General features: G+C 37.4%; 1 protein-coding gene and 1 long non-coding RNA gene across 3 annotated transcripts in view; one reads left to right on the forward strand and one right to left on the reverse strand.

The window, feature by feature from the left end:
* LOC123599007 overlaps window positions 1-14,696 on the forward strand; it is a 38,562-nt gene extending 23,866 nt beyond the window's left edge. Inside the window, exon 5 of one of the 2 annotated variants that reach the window (XR_006712928.1) lies at window positions 14,135-14,696. This is a non-coding gene — a long non-coding RNA (uncharacterized LOC123599007). Of the gene's footprint in view, window positions 1-3,805; window positions 4,056-14,134 lie in introns of those variants that run through there. The other variant, XR_006712927.1, reaches the window with a different exon arrangement.
* Window positions 9,417-23,214, reverse strand: part of SLC38A11 (solute carrier family 38 member 11) — a 57,908-nt gene continuing 44,110 nt past the window's right edge. The window contains exons 11-13 of the mRNA XM_045480054.1: window positions 21,624-21,755; window positions 11,546-11,848; window positions 9,417-11,311 (exon numbers count right to left, since the gene is read on the reverse strand). Coding sequence (XP_045336010.1) covers window positions 11,555-11,848; window positions 21,624-21,755 — 426 coding nt within the window. The 3' untranslated portion in view covers window positions 9,417-11,311; window positions 11,546-11,554. The remainder of the gene's footprint in view (window positions 11,312-11,545; window positions 11,849-21,623; window positions 21,756-23,214) is intronic.

Genomic DNA, 23,214 nt, shown 5'->3' on the forward strand with positions numbered 1-23,214 from the left:
ACAGCCAAATGGAAGAGATGCGTAGGCAAGATATTCAGGATGGTGGACAGCACAGAGCTTCCACACCCTCTCCAGGCATGTTTAGCCAAGCCAGGGAGCACTTTGAATCTTGTTGTTTAGAGTTTTTATGGAAGTTCCATAACTTAGGAATAATTGATTAAATCATTGGCCATTGGTGATTAAGTCCAGCCTATTTCCCCTCCCTAGAGGTTCAACCTTCTACTTGGGCCTTGGTCTTTCTGGTGAACAACCCTCCTACAACAATAGTTGCAGGTGAACAGACAACTATTTGGGGGAAGAGTCCCCCAAAGCTATCTAGGAACCACTAGCTACCCCATTATTCATTAGCATATGAAGTCTCTTATCACCCCAGAGATTCCAAGGGTCTAAAAGCCTTTGGACCAGGAATCTGGGCTAAAGACCAAATATTAAAACAAAAGATGCTCATAGCATCTCTATCACTTCAAAGAAAATTTGAGTGTTTTAGGAGCTCTGTGTCAGGAACTGGAGGCAGAGACCAAATACATATTTCTTATTATGTCACAATAGCATTGTTCCAGTTTTGGACACAATCTACATAGAAAATGACTGAAAGGTAATAAACCAAATATTAACAATAATATAACAAAATGTTAGCAAAACCAAAATATTTTTATTTACAATCTGCGCTTTATAATTTTGTAACAAAAATACTTTAAAAGATGAGCATATTATAATTCAAATCTACAAGATTATTTTTGTAAAGTATTACCTTTCTTGAGCTGAAGAATAACTTTTATGAAAACTATTGAAAAACCTTAAAAACAAATTATTTGGCTATATAGAATGAAAAACTTGTTTGGTAAAATAATGATTACCAAAATTAAAAGTTAAATACCAAATTTTTAAAGTTAGTTCATACATTATTTATAAAGGCATGATATCATTTCATCCAATAAAATAAAAAACCACAATGAGAAAAAATAAGTAAATGCAACATAGTACATATAGTAATACATATTATCAATAAGCCTAAGAAAAATTCTCACAGAAACCTACTATATAATGATTTCTTCATTTTATAGATAAGAAAAGTGAGGGTCAAAAAGGTTAAATTGGAGTACCCAGGTGACTCAGTTGGTTAAGCATCTGACTCTTGATCTTAGCTCAGATCTTGATATCAGGGATGTGAGTTCAAGCCCAGCATTGGGCTCTGCGCTGGGTGTGAGGCCTATTAAAAAAAAAAAAAAAGGTTAAATCACTTTCTTACATGAATAAGGACAAAGTTGAGATTCATCCTTCTAACTTTGGACCCAGACTTCCTGCCTTCTCACTCTGATGACTGAGGAAACCCAGGTGGCTGCCACTTAGATAAGGGCTTTTTGTGGCTCACCCTTGTAGTCAAGAGTTCTTGCAGTTAGAATGAGAAATATTCTCCATTCTCTGAATACCAGACCCTCCCTGAATTTAAATTAAATTATATTACTCAGTTATTGTTTGCTTCAAAATAGAGCATACTTTTTTTTCATTATTTATTTATTTATTTAATTTTGAGAAAAAGAGAGAGCACTCCTGCACTAGGGAGGGAGGGGCAGAGAGAGAGGCAAAGAGAGCATCCTAAGCAGGCTCCATGCTGTCAGCACAGAGCCAGACACAGGCTTGATCCCATGAACTGTGAGATCCCATGAACTGTGAGCTGAAATCAAGAGTCAGCCAACTAACCAACTGGGCCACCCAGGTGCCCCTCCCTAAGTTTTCAATGTTAACAAAGTGGGGTGCCTGGGTGACGCAGTCGGTTAAGCATCTGACTTTGTCTCAGGTCATGATCTCGTGGTTCATGAGTTCAAGCCCCACATCGGGTTCTGTGCTAACAACTCAGAGCCTGGAGCCTTCTTTGGATTCTGTGTCTCCCTCGCTCTTTGCCCCTCCCCTGCTCGCGCTCAGTCTCTCTCTCTCTCAAAAATAAAAACGTTAAAAATGTTAAAAAAATGTTAAAGTAAATACAGGTTCATCTTTATTAAGGAAAAATGTATTTTAAGCTGTTCTTCATTGGAGAATGTGTCTTAAGATAGTGAATATTTTGTTTAATCAAACATTTAATCTAGAAGTGACATAAGGAATATTTTTGGTGACTTTCATACATTTATCTCTTAAGTTATCCTCTCCATGCATTTAAATATAATTGCTATGTTCAGGCTTTAAATATTTAATGCAGTGGTAATCCTTTCTGCTCTCTACCTCCCAGATATGACCATAAATTCAAAGCACATTCCCATGGTAGAAACTTTCTGACTTATTCATTAGGGCTTTTTACACACAAGCTAGAAGTCAACAGGATGCCTTAAAATTTTTCATTTGTAATATTGTTTCTATCATAGTTAAAAAGAAATTGCAATTTTTATCTAAAGAAAAGGTATGACTAGTTTGTTTCAATTTTAGACAATGTTGGGAAAAAAACCTCATTTTTGATTGCATGACTGGGAGAAAACACAATACACAGAAATGGGCTTTAGTGTTATAGCCACGGATCATGATTTACAGTCACTTTTCCTCCCCAAACCCCAAGAAATGTGTTACCACAATTCTCGTGAGTAATGGAAGCCCTTGTTTGGGCATAACAGATTCTCCAGGGGTTTTCTCTTTAACTAATTTTCCTAGTGGATTCTGATGAGCCCCCCTCCCAAAAGACAAGGCCTGGTATATTAGTGCTTCTCAAACTTGGACATGAACAACCTTGGGCTGTTACAATGCAGATGCTGCTTCAGTCAGTTTGAAGTGGAGCCTGAAATGCTGTATTTCTTTTTTTTTTTTTTTTTAGATTTTTTTTTTTTTTTGAAATGCTGTATTTCTAAAGAGCTCCCACGTAATGCCCATGCTGCTGATCCATAAACCATACTTCTCAGGGCAAAGCATTATAACCACCTCCTAGTTCTTAATCAACAGTAGACACTGCACATCTGCGAACCCCATTATGGGCTTAATACATTTGTGTTTATCTTGTCTGTGATTGGGTTCTATTCTGCTTTTATGGAACTTCCTCAATCAAAGGGGGGCAATTAAAGAACTTATGGATCTATTTGCCACAATTATTAAGCATTCTGTGTAGTGTTTCCTGCAAATATCTTTCTTGTAAGTGGAAAATCGGGAATGGTGACAAGAAGGAAGAGAATGAGAACGGTTTTTGCATGCTGGTCAGCAATGGCAGCAATAATCTCTACATTGACCTAATGGTAGAATAAGTGAAGTTGCTGACGAATTGCTCTAACTTCCTGTGAGCTCCCATCCTTCAGTGGGACCTGATCCCTAGAAATGTGGTGCTTAGGTGCTGTTCCATATCTGGTTTATTGTCTGCAGGTTGTCCTCCCTTCAAAACTAGCTCTCATGGTTCAATTCGTAAGGTTTTTTTTTTTAACAATTATTTTGTACAAGGTGGTCTATGCACTGAAAAGGAATCAAAAGATTGCCACTCTTAATCTGTTTAATACTTATCTAGAAAAAAATTAAATGAGTTGCAAAAACAAATAATGAAACATTTCAAGAACAGCTCTGTATTTTATTTCATCAGAGAACACAAGGCAGTACCTAGAGGCTCAGCATTAGAGGACACCTTGACGAGAAGATCATCAAGTTCAGTTTTTATTCAGCAGTGAACTGCCCCTGTGACATTACAGGCAATTGTTTTTCCAGCCTCCAAGTTGTCTCAGTCACAGAAGGCTCACCAAGTCCCATAGTAGCCCATGCCAACATTAATGAACTCTTAATTATTAGAAAGTTCTAATTTACACTGGATTGTTCCTTCTATTAACCATCAGATATATACCCTTAGTTTTGCAGAAGAAGAAAAGCTATGGTCTGCAGGAGAAGACTGGGAAGACTTTTCAGAAGAGGAGGCATTTGGGAAAAATCTGAAGTTCTGCTGGAATTTAGGGAGGTGGAGAGAAGTGTGGAGGGCAGCATTCTCATGAGCTACCCTTAAAGTTTAGAGCTACTCTTCCTAATTGTTATTCTGGATCCTTTCACTTACCCCAGTGTTAAGGAATGACTCTGTTCTAAACACTGAAAAGCCATCAACAATATGTCAGATGCCTTGGTATCATTTCATAGGAGATATTTGAGAAAATGAACAGAGAAACTTTTTAGATTTTCCTCACTTATAAAGCAGATGATTATCCACCCACTACTGCTAGGCCTGCTCTAATGTAATTCTGAAAGGCCAGATCTATCCAGAGTGTAAAGGAAGTGGGCAGACACACAGCTGTTGTTTGGAGAATAGTACTGGTGTTGAGGTGAAAAATTACAATGGCTGAAGACACGAAGTAGAGGCCTTCAGGGGGAACAACTTTAAGCCATGTGGGTTAACTTTGTTGGGAAACCATAGTGGTCAACCTTCTGTTACCCATTTGGATAGACAGCTCCTATTTAAAGCCATGAACCCACATTTGAATTTTATGCAAGGCAGAAGTCTTCTGGGCTTCTCTTTTTATGGAGAGCAAAGTCACCAGAAATGCAATTCAGAATATAAATCACAGGGTACGTATACATAAGGAAATATCTGCTTTAAAAGGTCAGATTGTCTTCTAGAATAAAGAGACTCTCCCATTGTGTTTATGCAATCAAGCAGCCCCTTCTATAAAACCCAGGGTTTTCTAAGCCCTATTTTTCCAAACGTTTAAAGGTAATTTCCTTCCCTTGTCTATTCTTACAACTTTTTAAATAAATCTAAATTCATTCTAAAATGCACTGAGACACAGAGCACATAAAACCCAAGGTCATATTACTCAACTTCCAGCTTATCTACATTTTGTACAAGGAGGAACAATAGTTAAAAGTTGTAACTTGGAAAATTCTTTTTAAGACTTTACAAGAATGCAAACTTGTGTAAGAAAAGTCAGAAGTCCTCCAAAGACTGCTGTTCTGGGATAAAGTAATTTTTCTTTGCTCTGTGTGTGTGTGTGTGTGTGTGTGTGTGTGCGTATGCTTTATTCTTTTCTCCTTCAGAACGTAAAGATTAAAGAACAATGTTGTTTTGCAATGGGACCTGACTTTAAGAAGCCTGGGCTGGGTTTGTTTTTCTGGAATTGGCCTTGTCCTCTGGCAAAACAAAATTTAAAAATGATAAATACACAGCTGCCACTGTCTTGGATATAAACATTTCCAAAGCCTTTCAAACTTAAAACTCAAACTGATAGTTGCCCAAAGTGTTCTTAAATTTTGCCTGTGTTCCTAAACCACCTCTTATTTTCAGTGCCCTATACAATTACTGAGCTATTTGCTGAGATTAGGCAAGGTGATAATTGTACCTAAATCATAAACATATTTGGTTTAAAGTTTTGACACTTAGTTGTTGTTGCCCTGATGACAGGGCAAACATGCAGAATGGATGAGAGACACCATGAGGAATAATATTAAATATTAAATTTAGGAATAATATTAAATAAAGGGGTTAATGTAAGTTTTCTTGATGGGTTATAAAATGGAGGTAGATATGTATAAATTAGATAAATTCAAATCATTAAATATTTATGAGGCATGAGTAAAAAATGAGCATACACTGGCAAAAAAAGAAAACTAAATGTGACATGGTCTTAGGTCTTAAAGAGCTTATAATTAAGAAAGATATAAGTAAATGTTTAGTTAGCTGTGAAAAACGAGTGAAAAGATGTGCTGATTGGTATTTACTTGAGGAGTCCTTTTATGACTATCCCAAATAATTTCTCTGTAGGTTCTGTGCATAATAAAGCAAAACAAGAAACCCAACTCAATTATTTAAACCAGCTTGGTAGATGAATGACTACATCACATTAAAATGCTACTTTACTTTATATGACAATCATTATAGCCAGAAAAAATTCAATAAAATAATACGTATGGTATAATTAACCATTTTCCCTTTTATGCCATCAATCTCAGTTCAAATACTTGTGTTTACTATATTCAAGTCTCCTTGCCATGAGATATGAAGAATAAAAAGAAGCTTTAAAGCACTGTTGGTCCTCAATGAGCTTTCAGTCTGGTTAGACAGAGAGAGGGGCTTTCCTCATGCAACATAAGTGTAAGAATCACAGAATTCCAAAGGAGGAAGAACTGATTTGCAGCTAAAGTTGTCAGGTATAGAACAGGGAGAAGATCAAAGAATTGATAGAATTTTGATGAGAGGGAGGGGTTGAATATTCAGGTGAGAGAATGCCAAGAATTTAGGGGCAAAAGTGGCAAAGAGCAATTTTAGTTAAAGGAATGTGTTAGTTATGTTAGACTAAAGAGTCCCTTCCTGTGGTTCATGGAACAAAAGACCAGAATGCCATGTTGAGGCCATATTATGAAAGTTTTGAATACAGGCTGGAGTTTGGAGTTTGTACTTTATTCTACAAGCACAAGAGTTTCATGGAAAGATTTTGAGCAAGTGGTGTTATTAAACATCAGTTTAATAATGTCAGTTTAATACGATGATTCTCAGAGTGATCACCTTGAATGGAAAAGAAACCACAGGCAAATACTTATGTAAGAGGCTGTGGCATTAGTCTAGTGTGAGTTGATAAGGATCAGAATCCAGAATCAGGTGGAAGTTAGAAATGGACAGACTAAATCTGTGTGTGTGTGTGTGTGTGTGTGTGTGTGTGTGTATGTTTTCATAGAGCACTTACCATATTTTTATAAATGAATATAATAAAAACTCCAAAACTAAATTTACCGATAATCTTTATTGTGGATGAGCAAACATTAGTGGAATGATTATTATTTTTTTCAACGTTTATTTATTTTTGGGACAGAGATAGACAGAGCACGAACGGGGGAGGGGCAGAGAGAGAGGGAGACACAGAATCGGAAACAAGCTCCAGGCTCTGAGCCATCAGCCCAGAGCCTGACGTGGGGCTCGAACTCACAGACCGCGAGATCGTGACCTGGCTGAAGTCGGACGCTTAACCGACTGCGCCACCCAGGCGCCCCTGGAATGATTATTAAAAGTGTCCTATACAACACTACTACAGGAATTCTTTATCTGCATGATGTTATGAGTCCAGCCCAGTTATACTCGTGTTCCCTATGTAATTTTCCAAGTAAGACATTCCACTGAGAGTTTAGTCCTAGGAAAACTTGGTGTACTTTCAAGGAACTGGAATATTTCCTTCCTTCTTTTCTTCCTGTGAAGCTCAGGCAACCTTCTCTGAATGCCTGTAGGCTCCACACCAGGCTTTCAGCTTAACCACTGCAGCTGTGTTGACTTTAGACTGTAATCTCTGTTTTCTTCTTTGTTGTTAACTCTCCTCCCCTCTCTTGTCATTACTCTTCACTAATCTTACAGTCTTGGTTTCTCCTCTTCCCTCTGTAAGCTTCTCTAAATGATTTTTCAAAGAAACAAAGGATAAGGACATTTAATATGTGCCAGTAGCTTTCCTCCCTCTGTCTCTAGCCTCAGTTTTCTCCCTGAGCTCCAGCACAGCATTTCTACTTCTTGCTTGTATTTTGCCCAGCCTCTAAACAGATGGTACCATCTAGCATCTCTCTTATGTCCAACGTCCAACAATATTCAAATGTGATCTTTGAACCAACAGCAGCAGCACCACCTGGGAACTTTTCAGAAATGCACATTCTCAGGCCTCACCCCAGAGCACTGAACCAGAAACTCTGAAGGTGGGTCCCGGCAATCTGTGTTTCAATTAGTCCTCCAAGGGATTCAGACACATATTAAGGTTTGAGAACCACTGTTCCAGAGAATATGCTCTTTTCTCTGTCCCAGTCTATGTGGTTCCCTAACTCATGGTGTCTCTCATCCATTCTGCATGTTTGCTCTGTCATCAGGGCAAATTCTTTATACACTTTTCAGAATAAGTATAAATTCCTAAAGAAGCTTATCTGATTGGTGTAGCTAATTATTGCCCTTACCACAGTTAGTATTTATGAGCACCCCACCCCAAGATCACTGGCTGGCCCATGCTTGAGCCACTCTTGGGTTACCTGTCAGTGGCCAGCTCAGCTAAAAAACAAAACAAAACAAAAAACAAAACAAAACAAAACTGAACCCAAACCAGACTAATACTGCTTTCCTGAGAAGATGGCAGCAGATACACCAGAAAGAGGACCGCTTCTGTCCAATAAATCAATCTTTAATTAAACTGATGTAAGCAGTATGTCTTCAGCAGAGGACTAGTGGGGATTTTCTTAGTTGCATAACCTGGATTTCAGGGTCCTTTTAGGAAAGACAAGAGGCAACCATTACAGCTTGACACCATTGGAGATAGAGGCAAGGAGGTCTCCCTGCTGATACTTGAAGATGGTTCAAGTTAGCTTGAGATGAAAGATCCTATTATAAATTGTAACATGGACAAGGACCCAATTCACAAATTACACAGGTGCCATCCAATCGGTACTCTTAAAGGAAATGTATTACTAGATGTTTACATTAGTGTGTCAATATACTATTCCCTTTCTTTATTTCTTAAATGAAGAAACACTTTATAATTCCAATTATAGTGATAACCTGAGAAATTGGTTTAAAGTCCTCAAGTTGCTGTATTAGGGGCAACAAGTAGCAAGGAGGGAATGAGTTTAAGTAGAAATCTCTCATTAAATTGAGGTAGAAAATAGAAGGGGGTAAGTTCTCAAAGTTTTGCATGGTAGCAAACTAAAGAAACAGATAAGTATTCTTGCAAATAGAATATTTGCAATAAAAAATAATTGCAATAAATAATTGCAAATAAACTTATTTATAATTGCAATATAATATATTGCATATATATTGCATATATATATTGCAATATAATAATTGCAAAAAATAATTGCAATAAAAAATAGATGTGTTTCAAAGATTTATTCTATCATAATTTGAAAGATGTAGTGGGGTGCCTGGGTGGCTCAGATGGTTAAGCAGCCGATTTTGGCTCAGGTTATGATCTCACGGTTCACAAGTTCAAGCCCGGCGTCAGGCTCTGTGCTGATAGCTCAGAGCCTGGAGCCTGCTTCAGATTCTGTTTCTCCGTCTCCCTCTGCCCTCCCCTGCTCATCCTCTGTCTCTGTCTCTCTCTCAAAAATAAATGGGAAAAAAAAACATTAAAAAAAAAAAAAAGAAAGATGTAGCTATAACTGGGATCAGGGCAGTTTTGTTCTACATTTCAAAAAAAAAAAAAAAAAAACAGAAAAAGTATTGATTAGGCATTAGTGAGATACTCAGTTCCTATCAGGAGGGTTTTTTGTTTTTGGGTTTTTTTGTAACCTTCTTGAAGAATCAAGGTTAATTTAACTTTTGGTATCTGAAGCAATACCCAAACTACAAGATAATAGATGGTTAAGTGCTAAATTACATTATCCTTGATGTGTTTCTCTTCGTACACTCTTGGAATCTCATCTCTTCTGACTTTATCTAAAAACTATGTAGGTCAGTGTTTCTCAGTCTTGAGTAATGCAGAGATAGACTGTTGTAAAAATTTTTTACATTCCCTCAGTATGGAATCAAAGTATTTTTATTTTATTTTTTTACCAAAACATGTATCAATCTAAAAATAGGCACATACCACTTAACCTTATGATTCTTAAACAACTATGAAACACAAATCTACAAGTCAACTACAGAAAAGCTATACAGCCCATAGCATTTAAACTAATTGAGGGGCATGGATAATGTTTTATTGAAGCAAAAATCATACTCCAAGCCTGAGCACGGTTTTGCCTAAGGTACAGCTTTCTTTGCTATCCACAGGTCTTAGTCTGAATCACATGATGACTCAGCTCTCACCTCTTTATTCAAACTACTGTGAAACTATCCGTTATATACTTCCTGTGGGTTTTTGTTTTGTTTTGTGTTTTGTTTTGTTCTTTTTTGTTTTTTGACTGTGATTTGTACAAACACATTGGGTATTAACTCTGCTTGTGGTATTTTCTGTTTGGCAATGGTTAACAAAGTGCCATGTATTGTCAACTTGAAATACAAATTAAAAAGTGAGAAATAAAATTTGGGGCGATTTGGTGTAGGGTGGCCAAATTTTGTTTGACTACTTTTAAAAGATTGTCATAGATTTGAAGATATGAAATCCTCATGAAAAGATATTTTAAAATCCTCATTAAAAACTGAGGGCAGCTGTGGAGGACACAGCTGTGCCTACCAGTTCCCCTACAAGGAAGCATGTGATGCCCCAGCCACCAAAAGACAGCACCCAACTCTCAGTTCCTGTAGGGTTTGTTCAGCTGCCAAGAGCTTCCCAGTCCACGGGCTCGTCCTCCACGAGTGCCCACATTCAAGGACCGATGGAGGCAGTGGTATTACAACTTGGCTATTTCACCTGAACAGGGACAAGTCTTGAAGGGCCACAGATGCTCTAGTTTCCCCATGGACTTGGCTGAGGCTTTGTTGGCCCATGCTACAGTTCCATCTTGCCCTCCCAATGCTGCATTCCTCCTCTCTTCTGTTAGTGATGATCCTTAATAAATACTCTGCATGCCAAACTCCATTTCAGTGTCTATTCAGGAAAATCCAGTCAACAAGCACTCTTGAGAATCTCCCTGAGGATCACTGAGGAGTAAGAAAACCTCTTCCGTAGCCCTGATTCTTCTTGCCAGGGTCTAGTCTCCGATTTCAGCTTCCAGTTGTATACTCTCACCAGTACTTGAAATCAACGGGTCCAAAGCTGACACATAACCCATCTCTTGGGCTTGTGCCTCAGAGAAACTTGTGGATTCCCCCCCGCCCCGTTTTATAATCTATTTAATGGCACTACCATTGTATTCCCACAGGATCCAAACTTGAGAGGTAATGTTTATTCCTCACACATCTTGCTCTGTACAGTCTATTATTCATGCTTCTTAACACAGGAAGAACTTTACTCACTTCTCCAGGGACTCACTCCCTTCTAAACAAGGGATGCTGTTGAAATTATAATGGAAACGTTCACTTTGCTCTTGGGAAATCTGTTCCCTTCAGTAGTTTTCACTTTCCTTTCTCTTCGATTCCGTAAACTTTAAAACACACAACAATTTTTTCTTGTAAAGGATATGTATGCAAAATTCCAACCCACAATCATCTACTTATTTTGGAATGCAATATGTTGGCTCCCCTATCAAATACAAGAATGATGCTTCGAGAGGATGGCAGCAAGTGCCAAGGCCTTCACTTTTCCTCCTGCAATTAAGATTAGTGCAGCAGAGTCATTAAAAATTTTTTTATTTTGTTTAAAATAAAATAATAAAATACAAGTTTCTTTTCTTCTTTAGCTTTTATATTGGTCTAAAGACTAAAGAAAACCAAATCTTGATAAATGCCAAAATGATAATTTTGTAATACACAGACTAAAAACGTGTGAATGTTACAGTTTAGAAGTCTATGAAAACATACATACTTTTTAAAGTAGTCAACTCAGGGGCGCCTGGGTGGCGCAGTCGGTTAAGCGTCCGACTTCAGCCAGGTCACGATCTCGCGGTCCGGGAGTTCGAGCCCCGTGTCAGGCTCTGGGCTGATGGCTCAGAGCCTGGAGCCTGTTTCCGATTCTGTGTCTCCCTCTCTCTCTGCCCCTCCCCTGTTCATGCTCTGTCTCTCTCTGTCCCAAAAATAAAATAAACTTTGAAAAAAAAAATTTTTAAAGTAGTCAACTCATTGAAAGATACTGATATTTAAAATGGAAGGTTGTGTTGTCAGTTGAAAATGAGAACCTGAGATGTTTGTGAGGGAGAAATTGTCAGGAAAGCAGTAGAACATTTCCTGCCCGTGGGTGCAATCTTGAGGATTTGTGATGGCCATGACGAACCCAACAACCATCACCACAGCACCGACAGGAAGCATGACACAGGCCATAATCTTATCTGAGTGTGTCCTCGGTTCTTCAGAGAGTTTCAGATAGCATGCTGATGGAATGATAAAAATTAGTGGAGCTGCACAGAGCACACCCTGCATATTGAAAACAAGAAATAACAATATGTTACTGAACGGAGCATTCCTTGGACAGGTTTTAAAAAACATTTACAAAATGTATTTGTCATTGTACATATTAAAAGTTTAATAGGTTTATTTGAATCAAACAAAGGAAAGAAAAATAATCCAAGGGAGACATAGGAATACATTTTCCCCTTTCTGATAATGTATTTACAAATGAGAATAGTAAAATAACATAATAGTATATCAGACTAAGAAAAACATGATCAGAAAATAATAATTTAGAAAATAAAGCAGATGGTAAGGTCAATTTCTGGCAAACTCTTGAAACATCCCATGTTTTCAGTCACATCATATTTCCTTATACTCATTATTTCAAATTACTGAGTACCTACTATGCTGTTCAAATATGAGAGGTCTATTTGTCATTTGTGTACAAGAGGGGACTATTGGGAAGTGTGTAGGGGATATTATCTTTCCTCTTTTTTCATTGTGTATGAAAGTAGGTGCCCCTTGGAGTAAAAAAAAGATAACTATCACCCGAGGGCACTTAACATGAAATAACATTTCTAAATTCTCTTTCAAGTAAAACCAAACACGTTAATTACTCTAGAAAATTGACAGAACTAAATGACTATGACTCATTCACCCTCCCCCACATTAGCTTATGGGTAAGTCCAACCTGAGGGGGCATGTCAGATTGAAAATTATGGGCAGTAGTGTTGTCTATTATAAAAATACCAAGAGTTATTGACTTAAAAGAAAAGATACTTTCCCCTTGAGGCTAAATATGCACTAGACACTAACACATGAAATAATGTTAAAATTTAATGCATTTTAGGCAATATAGAGTTTTTAAATTATACTAAATGTGAATTATATAGTAAACAAAATATAACACATATTACTAAGATATAACAAATATAATTAGACAACAAATGATACTCTCATTAAATTTTTTTTTAACGTTTATTTATTTTTGAGAGAGACAGAACATGAGTGGGGGAGGGGCAGAGAGAGAGGGAGACATAGAATCCGAAGCAGGCTGCAGGCTCTGAGCTGTTAGCATGGAGCCCCAGGTGGGGCTTGAACCCACAAACCATGAGATCATGACCTGAGCTGAAGTCAGATGCCTAACCAACTGAGCCACCCAGGCGCACCACAAATGACATTCTCTTAAGCCATAAAACACAACTTTTAAAAACACACTCAATAGCAAATATGATATTGGTTTAGAATTAAAAGCAAGCTTTCCTTAAAATATGTTTGCTATATTTGAAACAGTTATAATGGAAATTTGTAAATATACAGAAAAGTAGAAAAAATAGTATAATGAAACCCTATACACCTATCACCTATGGTTTGACACATGATTTTAGCAGATTTTCTCGAGGGAAAAATCACAGAAAACTGATTTTGAAGCTGGATGATGTAAAAATAGATTATACCTTAAAACATTTTTAGAAGAAATATTTTCTCAATATTATCATTAAGTAAAATTACTATTATACTAAGTACCATCCTCATACCAGAAATATTATGACTATGATTCCAAAACTATAACTTTTTTTAAATTTTTTACAAAAACAGAAGTGCAGAGAAATGAAATGAGACTATTCAGGCAGTATCTAAAAAATGTGGAGATTAAGAGGGACCACGCTTCATGGAAAATACGTCTACAGTCAGAGATAAAGAATGAAAAAAGAGTGCCAAATTGTATTCTTTTTCTTTTCTAATGTTTATATATTTATTCGGAGGGAGAGAGAGAGAGAGAGAGACTGAGCATGAGCTGTGGAGGGGCAAAGGGAGAGGGAGAGAGAGAATCCCAAGCAGGTTCCACACTCAGCACAGAGCCCAAGGCAGGGCTCGATCTCACAAACCATGAGATCATGACCTGAGCCGAAAGCAAGAATTGGATGCATAACCAACTGAGCCACCCAGGCGCCCCCACCCCCCACCCCACATTGTATTCTAATACAAAATATAAGGACATTGTAATTTTGTCATTCATAGAACCTGCATAAAAATAAGTACCTACCAAGGTACACAGATATAAAGAATTAGTTTGCATTTGGCAAGAATTGAATGGATTATGGATTCCTCAGGCTGTATCATTACACTTGAAACTGACAATGTTTTTAAGTTATGAAAAATACTGTAGAACCCAGTCTGTGTTTATGATAATTATTACCCTTTGGTTTCTTTGAAAAAAAAATTGAAAACAATGAAAAAGTAATTAGGATATAAATATATGTATGTGGGTATGGGGATGTGTATATGTACAGTCTCTTCTCTTTACAGGAACAAACGGGGAATGCCAATTCATCTGGAACTTCAGAGTGTTGAGAGTACTATCAGGATGAAAACAGCCACCAGCTGCTGCTAAGAAGCTGTCATCAGTCAGCATTTTGGGACTCTTCCAAACCTAACTTGCTGGGCAGTCCAAAGCAATGGGTGTTCTGTTTATGTTATAATTCTTAAGAGTTGAGAAAGTAGCAATTAGTGGGAAAACTATATAGCTGATGTTTGTACTGGAAGAAGTCCAGTTGGGTATCTTGTCTAGATAACAGTTACTTTCTTAATATTTGAAAGCTCAGTCTTGCTAGAGGTTGTTGTTAGGACCCAAGACCATCAGTAGAATTACAGAGTGGTTCCATCTGCTCTATTCCCTGTAAATTCGTCCAGCTTCTTTGATCTATTTAATATAGCCTTGTGTGAGATATACACCACTGGCTTTGGAATAATTTTTGGAACTGCTTGACAGGATGTAAATATCATAACTGTTCATTAAGGGAGAATAAGAGGCACCTAGATGGCTCAGTTGGTTAAGTGTCCGACTCCTGATTTTGACTCGGGTTGTGATCTCACGGTTAGTGAGTTTGAGCCCCATGTTGGGCTCTGCGCTGATAGCGTAGAGCCTGCTTGGGATTCTGTCTGTCTCTCTTCAAGGGACAATAAAATACAGCCTTATTTATAAAGGCAGGGCAGCACTATCCTTTGATAATGACACAACTGACGCTAGGGCATTCTGGAGTTTGCTAAAGAAAATGACAGAAGGTGTTGATGATTTTCACTGGCAATTCAAATTGGAAAAGTATCTAAGTTTTCCTACCAGAATAGAAACCTCTCAAATGATGCAAGAAAGCTGAAAACTAAACAAAAGAATGCTTATACGTCTTCTGAATTTCTACTTCATAATCAATTTGGACTCATGAAATGTATTCCTATACCTTAAAGAGAAATTCTTTCTAGCTCAGGAGGTCTTTGGCAGCTCCAACTATGCCTTGCTCACCCTGATGACTGTATCTCTCCATGTTGGCTCTCACTGGGTAATTGGCTTGCTTGCTTCCTTCTACTTTAAGCTGTACACAATGCTTGTTGGGCTGGTTACTCTGGCCACAGGCCCCAGCTGCTTCATCTTTTCTCTTTGTACTACTGCAAGTAGAAACCCATAGGGCCCAATTACTGCAGATACCTCTTTTCTCTAATAGCAACATCAGTGCCAAGAAGCTGGATTTTTATTACCAAGAATGGGACTTATATTTATTTTATTTGCTTCTAAAATGAATCCTTTAAAATTGAGGGTGCATTTCCTTTGGAAAATACGTCATTATTGTCTACTGCCATAAAAACAATGTAATAAAAGGGAAGCTAAGCTCTAAATAGGGTTTTGCTTTTTATTAAATAACTAATATACCCCCAAATAATTTATCCTCTATTATTTGTTACAGTAACAGCATTTCCCTAAATTTGCAAACCGAAGGTTTGATTCTATTACATTATCTCATCAGTGAAGATCATTAGTCTACTTAGTGATGATTCCGAAGCCACAGAATTCTTAAAGTACAATTATTAACTAAGATAAAAGATATTAGTGAAACATCAATTTAGATGAAAACTTTCAGTCCCATTTTATTTCATCTGGTATTTATTTTAACCCGTTATTAAAGTCTAACCATATATATATATATATTATGGATTACTCTTAACCTCACTTATAGGTAAATTCAGTGCATCGATTTTTAACTTAAAAAATGGATAGAGTGGGGTGCCTGGGTGGCTCAGTCAGTTGAGCGTCTGACTTCGGCTCAGGTCATGATCTCACAGTGGGTTCGAGCCCTGCATCGGGCTCTGAGCTGTCAGCACAGACCCCATAGCCTGCTTCAGATTCTGTCTCTCCCTCTCTCTCTGCCCTTCCCCTGCTCATACTCTGTGTGTCTCTCTCTCTCAAATATAAATAAACATTTAAAATTTTTTTTAAAAATTTAAAAAAAGTGGACAGAGAGATGAACTTACTGATTTTACATAATTTAAAGGAAATTTTTTTTTTAAATGTGGACTACAGAGTCTGAAAGCCTGTGTTCAAATTTAGATTCTGCACTTACAACTAGTGTGAACTATTAAAACAATTTTTTTTCATGTTTATTTTTTGAGAGAGAGAGACAGAGCATGAGCAGAGGAGGGGCAGAGAGAGAGAGGGAGACACAGAATCTGAAGCAGGCTCCAGGCTCCAAGCTGTCGGCACAGATCCCGATGCGGAGCTCGAACTCACGGACTGCGAGATCATGACCTGAGCCAAAGTCAGACGCCTAACTGACTGAGCCATCCAGGCACCCCTGAACTATTTAATTACTCTATTTAATCACTCTGTGCCTCAGTTTCTTCATCTGTAAAACTAATACAGATCAAGGAAGATAATGCATGCAAAACACTTTATACAGAGTAAATAATCAGTACATATTAGCTCACACTGTCATTCGGAAGTGGAACACAGCATACTTGAGGTACTTCCAAAGTGTTGCATGGTCCAGCCTACATTAGTTATTGAGAGAAATAACACCTCATCTGGCTCTATTAAACATGACAAATGTCCACACAGAAGGGAGTTGAGTAAAGACCTGCACATGTTCTGCATGCCAAAAGACTTCTGTCGATTGAAAAAACATATGCTCAGGTGATCTGTAAAAGAATGGAGATCCTCAATTTTATTACATTCTCACAAAATGATTTATTTTTTTTTGCCCATCTCAGCTTTTCTTTTTTAAAATTTTTATTTAAATTTCAGTTAGTTAACAGAGTGTGATATTAGTTTCAGGTATACAATATAGTGATTCAACACTTCCATACATCACAGGTGATCATTACAGTAAGTGCCCTCCTTAATCTCCATAACCTGTTTAACCCAATTCCCTGCCCGCCTCCCTTATGGTGACTATCAGTGTGTTCTCTATAGTTAAGTCTGTTTCTTGGTTTGTCTCCCTCTTTTTTCCTCTTTGCTTGTTTTGTTTCTTAAATTCCACATATGAGTGAAATCATATGGTATTTGTCTTTCTCTGACTTATTTCACTTAGCATTCTACTCTATAGCTGCATCCATGTCATTGCTAATGGCAAGATTTCATTCTTTTTTATGGATACATAATATTCCATTGTATATGCATATCACATCTTCTTTATCCATTCATCAGTCGATGGACACTTGGGCTGTTTCCATAATTTGGCTATTGTAGATAATGCTGCTATAAACATTGGGGTGCATGAATCCCTTTGAATTAGTGTTTTTATATTCTTTAGGTAAATACCTAGTAGTGTAATTGCTGGATCATAGGGTAGTTGTATTTTTTATGTTTTGAGGAACCTCCATATTATTTTCTAGAGAGGCTGCACCAGTTTCCACCAACAGTGCAAGAGGGTTACCCTTTCTCCACATTCTCGCCAACACCTGCTGTTTCCTGTGTTGTTAATTTTAGCCATTCTGACAGGTGTGAGGTGGTATCTCCTTGTAGTTTTGATTTGTATTTTCCTGATGATGTGTGATGTTGAGCATCTTTTCAGGTGTCTGTTGGCCATCATTTATATGTCTTCTGCCCGTTTTTTAATAGTATTATTCATTTTTTTGGGTGTTGAGTTTTATAAGTTCTTTATATATGTTGGATATGAACCCTTTATCAGATATGCCATTTGCAAATATCTTCTCCCATTCTGTAGGCTGGCTTATAGTTCCATTGATTGTTCCCTTCGCTGTGCAGAAGCATTTTATTTTGACATAGTCCTAATAGTTTATTTTTGCTTTTGTTTCCCTTGCCTCAGGAGACATATTTAGAAAGAAGTTGCTATGGGAAATATCAAATAGGTTACTACCTGTGTTCTCCTCTAGGATTTTTATGGTTTCAACTCTCCCATTTAGGTCTTTAATCCAATATGAACTTATTTTTTTGTTTGGTGTAAGAAAGTGGTCCAGTTTCATTATTCTGCATGTTGCTGTCCAGTTTTCCCAACAGCATTGGTTGAAGAGACTGTCTTTTTCCCATTGGATATTCTTTCCTGATTTGTCAAAATTAATTGACCATATAGTTGTGGGTTCATTTCTTTAAAACTAGTGTAATTGTCTTGGGTTTAGTACATCATAACAGACAACTTAGCACTCTGCTTTAATTGTCTTTTTATGAATAACTATATGACCAGGTTTTTAAAAAGCTAAAGATCTAGAATCATGCTTTCAATCTGTAAAACGTTTTCTAAAACCAGCTCAGATATTGACCTTATAATAGACATTCACCCAATATTCTTCTCTGATTATTCTACAATACTAGAATTCTGTCTTAACTGCAAATAATTTTCAATGTAAGTACAATAGGTACTCTTTAATGTAATTAAATGCTTACAATTGTATTGTGCAAGTATCATGGAGATAAGCAATTAACAGAAAGTTATGGTCAAATTTACAAAAATAGATCATTACTAAAAAATCAATAATGTGTATATGCTTGCTTAACTTAAAGAGAACAGTTAGGCTATCAACATGTACTAAGTGATCAGGCAGTTGATAAACATATTTTTCATACCAAAATCCTACAATATTAAAAAAGCCCACACACAACCAAATATGAATTCAAATGAGACATCTAACGAAGTAAGAAATAACAGACCTGGGGATCATTATGTTGATCATATCCTCAGCACAGATGAAAGATTAATGTCACTGTCAATACCATCATTTTTTGGTAACACTTAGTATCCTGGTGCTATGCTGATGAATACCCCTTATGTTCAGGAACGATTGTAGAAATAGTTCCTGATCTGTGATCCCAAGAGGCAATAGCCCATGCAGTAATTTGAGCACTGTGTTCTTAGTACTATGCCATATACTGTGGAGGATGGATGAAATAGCTAAGTATCATTCTTGTCTTCAAAGAACTTACTCTCTGGTAGAGAAGGCAAGCTTACAGACAGTTTAAACAACACACGATACATGATAACAATACACAAATCAAGTTAGTGCATTAAGGTAGTAGTCATCCACTTACATAGATCATAGATCAAGGTTGGAACATAAAATGATTTTGAATGAACCTAATAGTCTTTGGTTTATGCAAAATTGGGAAGTAGGTGAAAGTTACCTTTAATATTTGTGTATCTCTCCTATGAGCTTTCTTTCCATTGCTGGTGGGATAGATCATTCCCCAGGATCCTGTGGTTTTGGGAAGCTGCCTACTCCCTACTTTTCATATATTCTGCTATAAGAACATCCCCAGTAGTGTATTACTAACTGAATCCTCCACTGCTTTTGTCTGGAACTTCAAATCCAAATGGCATTTGGAGGGAACAGTGTCTTGCACAGACAATAATGCCTTCATCTATCCCTCAACTCTCAATAGAGTGAGTAAATAATGACTTGGGATTCCATCTGTAAAAGTCCGCCCTCCTTGTGGTGCATAATTAATAAATGCCAAGTGGTGGGATTCTGAGCAGAAATTCCATAAGGATTGTAGAAGAGGAAGATTAATGACTCTAAAGTGGTAGATCCATTTCTATTCACTTCACATCAGGTGGCATCATTGTCCCAGCTCCACAAAGTAGAACCAAGGAGTCATTCTTGATGTGTCCCTCTATCCCTCTTTGTCACCAGATCCTGTCAATCTTTTCTTATAAATGTTTTCTGGGAATCCATCTACTTTCATTTCTCTTCTTCATGACTTATATAGTAGCTGAACTTTTCATGTTTAATTGTGAGATTGTATGCTCCATGAAAGCATGGATCCTTTCTGATTTCCTCCCATCACTGTATTTCAATTATATAGGAATAATATATATTTGATCAACAAATACATGAATTAGAAGTTGCACTAGATCTTAAATCTTTGTGAGATTTGGATGGAAATGAAAGGAAAATAATAATTATAGGAAAGAATATATATAAGCCAAAGGATGAAAGAAAGAATTAATATGACTTACTCAGAGGCCCAAAATAAGATTGACTAGAGCTAAGGGTAGATTTGGAGAAGTAAATGGTAAATAACTTTCCACAGAAGGCACGGGGTCAGATTATAGAGGCAACAGAATTTATGCCTGCTCTGGTAGGAAAGTAGACATTTTTAAGCATTATTATGATACACTGGAAGCAGAACTTAAATATGTGCTAGTTGAAGCAAAAAAACAGTATTAATTCAGATGTGGTATCACAAGCACCTAGATTTGGGAGATGGCAGTACAGATTACAAGGGAAAGGTCTAGAGAAGGAAAAAAAAATATGTTAAAGAAAAAGAACTTGGGCTGTGGTAAGTGAATGTGGGGTATAACTCTTCATTCACACATATTTAATGAATCTCTCTAGACCTACTCTTACTTAACAAGGGAACTTCCAGATCCATGTAATATATAGTTATTTTTAGCAATATTTTTTAAATGTGTATTTATTTTTGTGTGAGAGAGAGAGAGGATGCGAGAGAGCAAGCAAGGGGTAGAGAGTGAGCAGGAGAGAGAGAATCCCAAGCAGGCTCTGCATTTTCAGTGCATAGCTCGATGTGGGGCTCAAACTCACAAACTATGAGATCATGACCTGAACCAAAGTCGGATGCTCAACCGACTGAGCCACCCAGGCCCCCTGGTAATGTTTATTTATTACAGAAAATTAAATATGAGGGGCGCGTGGGTGGCTCAGTGGGTTAAGCATCTGATTCGTGATATTGGCTCAGGTCATGATCTCACTGCCACGGGATTGAGCCCTGTGTCAGGCTCCGTGTGGAGACTGCTTGGGATTCTCTCTCTCTCTCTCTCTCTCTCTTTCTCTCTGTCTCTGCCCCACTCGTTCTCTCTCCCTCCCTCTCTCTCTCAAAGTAAATAAATAGACATTTAAAAAAAAGAAAATAAAATATGAAAAAGTGCTCCAAACCAGGGTGTCTCAACCTCAGCACAACTGACACTTTGATTGGGTAATTCTTTATGATGGGGGCCGTCCTGTGCATTGTGGAGTCTTTGGCAGCATCCCTGGACCTTGCCCAATAGATGCCAGTGGTACCCACATACCCAACTGTGACAACCAAAAATGTTTGCTGGATGAGGAAAAATTTCCCCCACTGGAGAACCACTGCTCTAAAAGTATATAGTCCTATAGGGGTGCATGGATGGCTCAATCGGTTAAGCATCTGATTCTTGATTTCAGCTCAGGTTGTGATTTCATGGTTTATGAGTTCAAGCCCCACATCAGGCTCTGTGCTGGCGGCATGGAGCCTCCTAGGGATTCTCTCTCTCCCTCTTTCTCTGCCCCTTCCCCACTCTCTCCCTCTGAAAATAAAAAAAAAAATCAGTAAACGTTTAAAAAAGTATATAGTTCTATAAAGTAGACTATATCATCACTCTAATATTTATTATAACATAATGAACACATTTTCATTCCATTTAAGAAAGTGCAACCTTTGTTAAGGAAAATAGAACCTTTGTTAAATGTAAACATTCTTTTTAAAGAGATTTTTATTTTTAGGATAGAAGGTGTAAATTTTAATTGTACTTACATTGAGCTCTAAAACTATTCCAAGGCAATCAATCAGCAATGACACAAGCATGGCTATGGTAATGACAACCACTGTTACAAAAATGTGGAAGACCAATGAAAGATTCCCACCAAAAAACACATTGGCAACTACCTGCCAAATAAACACATTATTTAGAGAGGGATTCTCAGAGGCATGGAGGACTTATTAAGTAAGTATATCATATTATAGCATTTAGGACTATATAAAACACTACCAGTAAGGCAATCAATCAAATCTTAAGCCATATGAACATCCTATATTTCTGAAGTACTTGCACACATATGCATATACATTTCAACAACAAATATTCTTTGTTGATTATTATATAGGCAATAGGTTATCTTACAGCCTCAGAACATGGTATAATAATGTGCGAAAAAAACCTATTTCTTAAGTGTAAGAATGATGTTGGGAAGTTACCTTAAAAAGTATGAGTTCAATAAGGCTGCCACTAATAGAAACTACAGATGCTATTTAGATTATTTGAATGAAAGTAGATTGTAGAGATTCAACCCATCTAAAAAAGCAAATAGTGATCAATTTATGACTGGATAAAATAATCAAATAGAATTTAGAACAGAAAGAGCTTTAGTTACTTAGATCCATCTTTCTTAGAGAGTAATTGGCTCTACAGCAATTCTGAAATATGCCTGTCTGACCTTGGCTTGAGATAGGGTTTGAAACACAGGTAGGATTTAGAGCAGAATTACAGACTGAGGCAACAATGTGAAAAGAGCAAAAGAGGTAAGAAGAACAGGAAAGATACCTATGGAAGACAAGGAGGAGACAGTCTGAACAGGGTTGACTCTGTGCAAGGGAACCTCTGAGACAAGAGTTGAAAATGGTAGAAGGTCAGATGCTAGAAATTCTTTTTTTTTTTTTTTAATTTTTTTAAATATTTATTTGTTTTTGAGACAGAGAGAGACAGAGCATGAGCGGAGGAAGGGGAGAGAGAGAGAAGGAGACACAGAATCTGAAGCAGGCTCCAGGCTCTGAGCTGTCAGCACAAGCCCGACGCGGGGCTCGAACTTACGCACTGTGAGATCATGACCTGAGCCAAAGTCGGATGAGTAACCGACTGAGCCACCCAGGTGCCCCTAGAAAGTCTTAAGGAAGCCAACCCTCCAAGCTGTACTAAGTAATATTCCTAGATAAGTAGCATTCCCCACAGACTGGATACTGCCATAACTCTGCTAATAATTAATGGGGATACTAATAACTTTTACTTATTTATGGTTTTACAATTGGTAATGTTTTTCCAAATATTTAAAATTCATTCTTGTAGATGCCTCTGACAAAATTCTAAGAGTAGAAAGTCACTAAGTGCATCAGGCTAGTGAGAGACATTCATTAGGGGTCTGGGCAGGCTTTCGCTTTCTGGCATCCTTTTATGTGGCTGGCTACTTAACCTATGAATAGAAATGGCTTTGACTGTGTGTGTGTGTGTGTGTGTGTGTGTGTGTGTGTGTGTGTAGACAGAGGAGAGAGAAAAAGGAAGTGAATGAATGAAGTATATCTGAGGTTCCTCTGATATTTGAGGTATATGAATGAAGTATATCTGAGGTTCCTC

The sequence above is a fragment of the Leopardus geoffroyi genome, chromosome C1 (assembly GCF_018350155.1).
Source record: "Leopardus geoffroyi isolate Oge1 chromosome C1, O.geoffroyi_Oge1_pat1.0, whole genome shotgun sequence".
Lineage (NCBI taxonomy): Eukaryota > Metazoa > Chordata > Mammalia > Carnivora > Felidae > Leopardus > Leopardus geoffroyi.